The following is a 10,445-nucleotide window of genomic DNA, read 5'->3' as shown; positions in this document are numbered from 1 at the left end:
GCAGGCTCTACCCTCTCACCCCTCCTCCATGAGATAGCCCCTCCCCTCTACACTTGACCCCACTTCTCCTATCAGGTGCCCTGGCCCCCCATGCACACTCCTCTCCACCTGCACAAACCCCTACCCCCCCTCCCCCGCAACCCCATGCACTGGCCCCTCCCAGCCCCCCATTAGCCCCTCCCCCTTCCTGCATTCACCCCCCACCCCAGGCACTAGCCCCGCCCAGCGCTGACCTCCCCTCCCCCCCTCCCAGCACTGACCTCCCCTCCCCCCCACAGCCGTGCAAATCTCGCGAGAGAACACGCGCTTTCACTAGTGTGTCTTTGCACCAATCGATCCCTATCGGGCCGGGCCGAGTCGGACCAGGGGGCGGACCCGGCCGCACCGACACCCGCCCCACCCCCACTAATCGCCGACTAGTCGGGCTGACCGTGCAGGGAGGGGGGTGCCCCGGATTCTCGTGTCCCCACCTGCGGCACATCGGAGCCGCCCCCCCCCTTCCCCGGGGCCTTTGTCCTCCGAGGCCGTCGCCGCCCCCCTCCCCGGTCCTCACGCACCTTGGCCGGGAAGGGAGCCTACGCGAGGCCGGGGATCTGCGGCCTCCCCCGGCGAGGGGCTCTCCCCGCTTCCCCCCCCACCCCCGGAGCCGCCGAGCTCGCGTGGAGCCCGCTGCCCACAGCGGCAGGGCGCCTGGCTCAGGAGAGGCCGCGGAGCCGCCCCGGGCCTCCCCCTCCCGCCCGGGTGGCCGCAGCAGGTTCCCCCCGCCCTCCTCCTGCCCCCGGCGGCGGCGGGATCCGAGCGGGGCCCGGGGAGCTGCTGGGCCGGGCCGGAGGGGAGAGGAGCGGCGGGGGAGCAGCGCCAGGTGAGAGCCGCGGCGGGCTGAGCCCCGGGGCGGGGGGCGGTGAAACGGGGCTGGAGGGGCCCGGCCCGGAGCGCGGCCCCTGCCCCGGGGGACCGGGGTCAGCGTGGCCTGAGGGCGGGTGAGCGGCCTGGGCCCCAGCGGTTGTTAGGGCGCTGCTGGGATGGAGGAGCGGGGCCCGGCCCGGGGGTCCCTGGCCCCGCTGTCGGGGGGTGACGGGGGTAAGCGCGAGGCCAAAGGGCGGGCCGGGGCCGGGCACGGCCTGTGGATCCCCGGCCTGGCAGTTGAGGTGGTGGCTGCCTCGGGTGAGGGGGAGGCCGGGGGGTGCAGGAGCCGCCGCAGCAGCTGGGACCTGGGGGGGGGGGGGGCTAAAATCATCCTTGTAAAAATATGGTCCCTGATGTCAGGCAGGGCCCCCCCGGCTCCTGGGAGACACCGAGAGTCTGGGCTGCCCGCAGCTCTCCCCCAGGGGCATCCCCGAGCCCTAGGAGGCTGATAAACCTATGGTGTCAAACCCCTCTAATCCCCAGTACCCCTACATCCCAGCCCATGGTCCCTCCAGGGCTGGGCCCCCCTGCCCAGACGGTCCCCAGGCCACTCCACACCCTTATTTAAGATGATTGAAGGATCTGCATGTTCGTGGGCTTGCTTCCCTGTCATCCCACTTCTCCCATCTCTAGCTTTTCTAATTTCCAAATGAAAAGAAACCACTGACAGCTTCGTTAAATGGAGACCAGAGGATTTTATGAATCAGACGTCTCAATTTGTTAGGGGGTTTTATAGCTTGTTCAGGGTCTGAGTGTGTGCACGTAAATGCCCCCCAATGGATTCGCTCAGCACCTTGGAACTTAGATTTGCAGCATTTAGAGGAAATGAGATTTATGGGGACAAAATGGACAGTAAATAGAAGGAACAATTGTACGGTGGCTTTTCTAGAGGGCACTTGCTGCCCTTCAAGAACTTTCCATGAAGCATATGATCTTTATACAGCAAATCTGTATTCTCTCATTTTTTTCTGTCATTAGCTCATGTGGAGAAATGAAACTGGAACAGATATTTCTGGAACTTACCAACTTGCTCAAAATGCAGTTGGCAAGATGTGAATCACAGTTCTAATAAATTCTGCAATTCCTCCTTTTTTTTTTTTCAATTAACTCTCAAATTGTACGTTTCAGGAATTAACCCAAGCTATCCAAGGATGCGTTTTTTTAAAGCTTTCATATAATGGCACCAATTTTAATGGATCACCTGGAAGTACCTAGAAGCATCCAGCTATATGGGAGGAACTTGCGTGCTAGAAATATCTGGTACATTGCCCAATAAAGGGAGAGGTTTAAAAAAGTGTCAATCTCTCCCTCCCATCCCTTTCCTGGAAGAACCCAGGTTTTGTGTCTGAGGTGGTTGTCACAAAAGCAAAAAGGTAGTTGTGTGGCGTTTGGGATTATCTAGTGCTTCAGGGAGTGGCAGAAATAGAGAATTGTGGGGGTTGAAGGGTGTTTTAGCCCTACAATAGTCAGAAAACTCTAAAGACTTCAGCCATTAAACCCCCCGCCCCCCCTTCTCTGTTTCTTCTGCAACTAATTTAACAAAATACCTAATGGGAGAGGGTGGAATCATAGTTAGCAATAGAACTGGGGTTATTCAAATTACGAAATTTCCAATAGCTGGTAATAGTGTCAAAAGATGGAACTCTCCAGAATAGGCCCTTGTTAAAATAATAACAACTTGGTGGCAAGTCGCATTTTACTGCATGACCATTTTGAATCTATATTGCATGACAGAAATTATTTGTATACAGTAACTTGGTACTACAACTATTTTTGAGCATCATCAGTGCCACAGGAAATACGTTCTTTCCCTTTTCCTTGCATTGTGTAATGTGGCATATTTTTCTCCCATAGCAGCAGAAATGATGGAAGAGTTGCATAGCCTGGACCCACGACGGCAGGAATTGTTGGAGGCCAGGTTCACTGGAGTAGGTGTTGCCAAAGTGAGTAAAAGTACCTGTGATAGCAGGCACAAATCTTGACCTATCTTGCACACCACATTTAAAAAAAAAAAAAAACATAAGTAGTGCTGTTTCACTAAGGGAAAGTTGTTCGATAGTTTTGTTTTGTCCACTAACTTATTTTAAAGCGTGTGTAAAGAGGAATGTACAACACTAAAAATAGTATGAGGCATTTGCCTCTGTGTGCATAGACACCACAGTGTGTGTGAATTTGTTGTAATGGAGAGTTAGTTTTTAAGATTTGCTCAGTTTTTTTCAGTATAAAAAAGGCCATGCACCACACCATCACTTCTTTTGGCAGAGGTGGTGCAGCCCACCTCTTTCCTATCTCAAAAGGCTTGTTTGGGAACCAAATATGAGTAACTTAGGTGACAACCGTTATGATGAACTTGCATGTAACCAGGGTTAAGGCCATCAGGAACTTGTCCATTCAATTTTTCTTTGAGAACAACTAAACTTGTGTGAGCTCAGTTATATTCAATTAAAATTTGCTTATTCAGAGATAAGTTTGCATACTCTCGAGTTCACAACCTGCTCGCAAAATCCTACCCTTCTCTTAATGTATGACTTTGTACCTGATCAGAAGTTGTATTTCTTGAGTCAGGCATTCAGTAATAAGTTGTGTAACTCCCATCCTTTTGTTTGAAATACCACTATTGGGTTTGATCTCCATATGTTTGTGTGTGTAGTGTTATAGCTCCTGTAGTAGCGTCTCTTCATTTCTCCCACCATTCTAGTTCTTAAGAAGACAGTGGAACAATGATAACATTCCAGTTTGCACACTTCAAACACACTGAGTTTCAGACCATATCAAGCTAGAAAGGCAATCTAACTAGATAACCTGTTGCTATAAAAGGTTCATCCACCTGTTAGAATCGTATTGGGAAGAGGGAACTCGGTAGCTGATTTACCTTTCTCTTATGAAGAGTACAAAATAAATACATCAAAGCTTGGAATGGTTCTATTCAAGTTTATATTTTATTTCTGAACTAATTTGTGCAGCAGTTGTATTATGAAGCCCTGGAAGCAGATCAGTAAGTAAACAGTCTGCAACTTAAAAGAAGCTTACTAAGGCCTGGTCCAAACTTAAAAGTTTTACTGTTACACCACATACCTAATTGAGAGTTGTGTTTTTTTGTTTGGTTGGTTTTTTTAACTGAAATAGTAATATAGGTAAAAACCCCAATGGGATGCAGTTTTTCTGGTATGAAGATGACTTGTACAGGTATAATTATTCCCCTTCTTGCGTGGAGCAAGCTATACTGATATAATTGTGCCCATGCTTGAACGGTGGTGGTGTTGAACCTCTTTAACTATACAAGTATAATTAAAGCGGTACAAATTTCTAGTGTAGACACCCTTAGATTGTAGGCTTCTTGAGGGCAGGACGCCAGTCTCTTTATATTATACAGTGCCTTAATACATTGAGGAGAGTTAATTTAGGAAGCCGCTTCTTATAAAGAAATAACTTTAAGCAGATCTAGGAAACTATACATACAAAACTGCATGAGGTTATACAATTGGGAGAAAAATGCCCTTCCACTGTTCAGGTTAATATTGAAAGCTACCTTGCTAATTCTTATGCCGTTGACCATAACTTGATCTACCTAAAGAGAACAACAGTTTCTCATTATTTCTCCGGCTTTACAGCAGAGGCAGAATGTACAGTAGTAAACTTTGTCTAGTATAAAATATGGTACAGTACCGCAATCTGTGGGTGTAATGTTAATCCCAGATACTATATGCTCTACTGGGCCAATGCTTTTTCAGAATCTCTGCCCATCACACTCAGCACTGGCATCTATATGTCAGTGTTTCAAAGTGAGCATGTTTGGAAACCCATGATATGGTTTTTAATAGACTGAAGGAAGATTTTAGCTCTCTCCAGTTGGGTGTGGAAGGAAAGCCACTTCAAATGAGTTAGTGCCATCTAGTGGGATTGGCACTGGCCTCTTGGGATGGAAGGTATTCTGTTGCTGTTTGTTGCATAAAAGGAAGAAAGTAAATGTCGTCTCAGATGCTTTCCTATCGGGTGAGTAGGCCAGGCAGCTGTAACATTGAATTTCCTGCCTTTTATTTATTTGGCTTACTGCTTGGTATTTATTCATAAACAAAAAGCACAAATCAGGCCTGTGCAAAATAAACAAATGCTAGTTTGTATTCTTACTACTATTTACAGCATATATAGTTTTTAAACTTTTGTTCACTTGCAAACCTGGGAAAATAACACTGTTTTTAAGAGTGTTTCTACCTGAAAACCACTGTGGACTCGCCCTGAATTTCCTCAGCCTCAGAAATTAAAGAACGTGCCCTTTTAGAAACTCTTGAAATAACCGAAATCACAGGTGCAAGAAAGCAGTGTTTCTAGGCAGTTGATGGAATTCCATCTACGTGAAACAACCATGTAGCTAGACATCTTCAAAGCAATGGTGACTTGTTGGACACCTAGCATTGCCATACAATTTAAGTGTATTCCTTTACCAAATTCATGCCTATGTTGATTCAGGAAGGTCTTGCTTTGTGAATTCCTGACATGAGCTGGTACTTGGTTACTTATTTAATAGCTCCCATAGCTTAGGTTTCATTTAGCAAATGAACAGTAAAGTTCAATTGTGAGGCATACTTTTGTCTAAACCTCTGTTTCCCACTTTGGATCAGTCAGTGTTGAAGACAAGCGGTAGTTTGAATTCCTGTGGATAACGTTTAGTTTTGTCTCTCTTCTCTTCTGCGTCACCTTCCTCTGTCTCACTGCTGGTAAGATACAAAGTGGGATAGTTCTAAAGGATTTGTACCATTTCAAGGTATTTGTACCAGATACGAAGAGGGCTAGCTAGTTGGGGGTGGGAAAGTGCACATACACTCCTGCTTCCATCATTCAGGCTAAATCAGGATGGATCATTACGGTAAAATACCTGTCATCCACTAGCCTGCTATTGGGAACCAATGTCCACAAGTTAAACTTGTCCTGGTTTGCTTTGCTGCAGCTGTGCTGATTCACTCACTGTTAGAATTTTTTTTTTCTAAATTTAAAAATAAATCTGCAATACTTCAAGACGGCACTGACCTTCTTTATTTGGCTATAGTAATTATCTAGATCCAAATGTGTACACTAAAACTCAAGAAGCATTGGTCACTACTGTCTTTGAATTTGCATGTAGGATACAATAAAGAGGGACATGGAAACAAATACAGCCTGAATAGTGTTTGTGCTGCAGGATATCTAGATCCAAAAAAAGGTATATTGTTTCCCTAAAAACAACAATATTTTGCAACCTGTTTTTGCTTTATGAACCCCGTGTCTATCCAGGATTGCGTATCCTTTATCACCAAAATAAGCTTAGCAATTAGACCTCTGTTTTAGCTGTAAATTTACCAAGTAGAGGACTGAAAGTTGAGTAACTGCATTTTTTCCTAGGGGGAAATAATGCTATCCCAAAAAGTTATCTACCATGTAATCAATGCAAACATTCATAGAGCAGCAGAGTAGGAGTTCTGAGTTATGTAAATGGATTCATCAGCTAGCAAAGGAAGTGCCCAGAGTACTTTTTCTCCTTTTTATCCTGAAGATTTGATAATTATCTTGATGGATTTGAAATAAATAACCATATATAGCAACTAAAGCACAGAAATGGAAGTCAGATCTGGGTTCTACTTCAGCTCTGTCACTGACTCAATGTGACCTTTAGGTAAGTCACTTGACCTCTTTCTGCCTCAATTTCCCCATGTATAAAATGAGAATGCAACCTTCCTTGCAGGGAGGTAGTGATTAATTAATCAGTGCTTGTAAAGCTCTCTGAAATTTGTGGATGGAAGCTGCCATAGAAGTATGCAAAGCATTAGCATATGTCTGTGCTACGGAGACTATACTGAGGTTTTTCTGTCAGTGTAGGAACACCAGCTTCTCAAACAACATTAGCTCAGTTGATGGAAGCACTCTTCTGTTGACATAGCTGCATCTACACCAGTGGTTCTCAACCCGCAACCCAATCAGCACAGACCTGCTGCCCATGTGACGTCCTCAGAGCCATACAGGTCGTATACACATTGTGTGGATGTGGCCTGCATAACACACACAGAACTGCATATGCGGCCCACGGTGGTAAATAGGTTGAGAACCACTGGTCTACCCTGAGGGTTATGTCAGCATAACTATGTCAGTCAGGGATGTGGTTTTATCACACCCTCACCAATGTAGCTATGCTAATAAAACTTTCAAATGTAGACCAAACCTGAGAGATTGAAAACCAGGTAACTACTGAAAAGTGAGTCAAAGTTGTAAACTTACCTACCTCTCAAACGCAGCAGAAGTGACCTATGGAAACTTTGTTGGTAGCATATTTATCTTTTTAACTGGATGTTTGGAAAGGTCCAGTTTTAACCAGCATTGCAGAAGTTTCAAATATAACTTGTGTGTGAAGGATGTCTTTCTTTTTTACTTAGACTATATTATACCTCTTATATCGAGGTAAATAAAGCATGAAATAAGGAAGACTATTTGTGAAACATGTTTCATCTTAGGGCTGGCCTACTTACTAACTAGCACAAAAGTAATTAGGTCGGCTGTAATTCACACCTTTTGGTTATCTTGGTTCAAATTTGTGTAAGTGACCCTAACTTGCAATGGAATTGGAAAGGATCAATTGTTTCCATTTAAAACTGTGATATCAATGTATATAGCCCCTTCACTTTCCTGTTGACTTGCAGATATGGAAGTTGCACAGGTTTGGTTCACCCGAGAAGGATCATCCTAGTTTGGTCTAATCGAGTGGTCCTCCTGCAGTTGAGTTGACAGGAGGGTTTAGCAGAGGTTGCTATTCAAAATTATCCTTTGTGACTCCCTGTAGAATTCATGTTACCTTTCACCATGAGGAATGCATCCACTACATTCAAGCAGATGGTAAATGTAGTACAAATAACTTTGGGCTAGTTCACTGTGGTCGAGATTGATGAGAACCGTCTAAACCAAGTTGTGAGAGGATCATGTACAGTGTGTTGCAAATTGTTTGATGTCCACTTGGGTTATTACACATTGGGGAACGGACAGACTTAAGCTGGAGCCAGACAAGGTGGATGCTGTTAAGCTAGTCCACTTCCACTAAACAATGTTAGATGAGGGCTTTCCTAAGGACTGCGGGTTGCTTCCATCATAATGTAAGCCAATACTGCTTGACTGCAACCCTTCCCATGGTTCTTACAAAGAAGAAAATGACTGACAAGCTTGTGTGAGTTGCCAAATGTGAGCAGGCTTTCAAACCCCCTACGGAAGATTCCTGTAGGTCAGTAGTGCTTTTGCAGCTAAATTACAATATGAAGATTGTGCTGTGCGCAGATGCTTCAGACGTGGGCCTTGGAGCAGCACTCAGCCAGGTGAATCACAAGTGGGGAAGAACACCCTGCTTTATATCAGCAGGAAATTACTTCCTCGGGAAGCAATGAATGCCATTATGGAGAAATGCCTTGCCATTGGGTAGGCCCTCCAAAAACTCTTAATTTAAATGGCCTATACTTCAAGATCGTGACTGACCCCCATTTCCTTGCACTGGTTACACTAAATGAGTAGGCTTAAGGCAAAACTTCTCCAGTGGAGTATTATCTTGAAACAATACTCTTAAATTAGTCAGCTGTAACACAGCCAAAAATGCAGTGCCATTGGACTTCCTAGTAGCAAGGAAGATCTTTGGCAAACTTCTCCTGATCCAAAAGTGACAGTAAGGGAATTGGCAATACATTGTCGCCAGACTTTTATTTTGTTTTATATACTCTATGCCAAGCGTTGTCTCCCTGCTCTCTTTGATAAGATCTTCTATCTTCTTTGGAGTAATTCTGTACCTAATTTTAGTATGGTTTTTAATTTTAAACAGTCCCAAGATGAGTGGAAATTAAGTACTGTACATTTGTTCATATGTCAGACACAGAGCTAAATAGGGAAAAAACAGGAATGAATATAGGAGTTGGAATTACATATAGTTAGAATGGGGGGGGAAATCTAAAATGTACACACTCTTACTGACTGTTTATCTAAACCTGTTGCTATAAGTAGTTTTGCTAAGCACTTGATTTCTCAAGTCACCATGAAGATCAGTGGGTGTCTAGTTAGATGACTTGGAGAAACTCAAGTAGCATTGTGAGAAGAGATTTAGCTGAGAACTTCACTATGTTTCTTAGGCTTTCTGGGTCATCAGAAATCTTCACCACTCCTGTTTAGCATATATTCTGGTGGTCAGAGAAGGCAATGTGCTGTAATAGTTAAAGGACTGGGAGTCAGGAAACCTATGTTCTATTCCAGAGTCCTTTGCTGACTTGCCTTGTGATACATAAACCAGTTGTTTAACTTCAGTTCCTTGTCTATAAACTATGGTTAAGGCTTTGCAAAGTACTTTGAGGACCTAAGATAAAAGGTGCTATATAAACCACTAGAGGAGGGGGAGCCCAGGTTTCACTGAGAAACGCTTTTGTAGAGACAGGCTTGTTCCCTGTTAATCATTGTTTATCTTCTAGGGCTGCATTTAAATGCAGTGAATCTTGCTATTCATGTAGAACTGGAGCCCGAATATACTTTGATTTCAGCCATCGTATAGGATAGAAGAATGGACTACTTGTCCATTCTCTCTTTCCCCGTATATTATTGGTGTTGGAGGCATGAGGATATTTGTCTCTTGTGATTTTCAAGAGGCGTATTGCTTTTGAGAGAAGCCTCAAAGAAAGTAAGGTAAAACTAAACTCGGCATTGAATTCTGTCCTTCAAGAAACTGATTAGAATTGAATGATTATTTTGTTGATTTGTGAAACAGATTCAGTTCCAGCTTGCTCTTCCATAGCCGTACCTAGACCTTAATTAGGCCATCCACGTTCAGATGCAGAATAGTTATTTCTGGTGATGGTGTCAAAGGTCAGAAGAACATTGCATGACTTTCAGATTCCACGTAGAGCTTTCAGGGTGAGCAGTTAGGAAAACAACTTCTTAACTCAAACTGAATAGGGTTGGTCTGTGTACATCATTGAGGATACTTACACATCTGACATTTCTAGAGACTCTTTTCTGGCTGCCCATAGCCTACATCATGTTATCTCTCTGGGCTGTTCTAGAATACAAGTCAGTGGGATGAAATATAGAACCTCCTTAAACAAATGGAATATCCTGAGCACAACCTGCTCTGAAAAGCTCAAATGTGGCCTTTTAGGAGCAGCTGTTTCTGTCGCTCACTCTCCATGAGTGAAATGTAGGCAGTGAGATTGTGGAAAGAGTGGGAAGAACATTCACTTTCATCTTCATCATAATATAGATCCTTAATATGTCTGAGGCAGGGCACAAATCTGAGACACTTCTGCACCTAATAAGCTTTATTAAGGTGTAGAAGCGAAGCTTTAACATTGTACCAAATGCAGACGTCTCAAAGGTACTGTTGCGGTTCAGATTCATAAAAGGAAGTGATGAATTTTAGAGGGCATCATTTGAAGTTTATAAACAAACTTTTTTACATGGGCAAAGAGATTAACCTTCTGTCACCACTTGCCGTAAGTGCCATATTAAGTTTATTACAGCCACATGAAGGCTGTGTCTGTATCAAAGGTTAGCAT

General features: G+C 44.2%; 1 protein-coding gene across 5 annotated transcripts in view; it reads left to right on the top strand.

Moving 5' to 3' along the window:
- The first annotated feature begins 430 nt into the window (after window positions 1-430).
- TLK2 (tousled like kinase 2) overlaps window positions 431-10,445 on the top strand; it is a 55,832-nt gene continuing 45,817 nt past the window's right edge. For 3 of the 5 annotated variants that reach the window (XM_024207233.3, XM_024207231.3, XM_024207232.3), the window contains exons 1-2: window positions 828-862; window positions 2,761-2,849. In XM_024207233.3, the coding sequence (XP_024063001.1) occupies window positions 2,769-2,849 (81 nt within the window). In that variant the 5' untranslated portion in view covers window positions 828-862; window positions 2,761-2,768. Of the gene's footprint in view, window positions 863-2,760; window positions 2,850-10,445 lie in introns of all 5 variants that reach the window. The other 2 variants (XM_024207230.3, XM_024207229.3) reach the window with 2 other exon arrangements.

The sequence above is a fragment of the Terrapene carolina genome, unplaced genomic scaffold (genome assembly GCF_002925995.2).
Source record: "Terrapene carolina triunguis isolate 2854851 unplaced genomic scaffold, T_m_triunguis-2.0 Scaffold193, whole genome shotgun sequence".
NCBI lineage: Eukaryota > Metazoa > Chordata > Testudines > Emydidae > Terrapene > Terrapene triunguis.
Note: the sequence above shows the minus strand (reverse complement) of the source record. Positions and strands in the feature narration are given on the sequence as shown.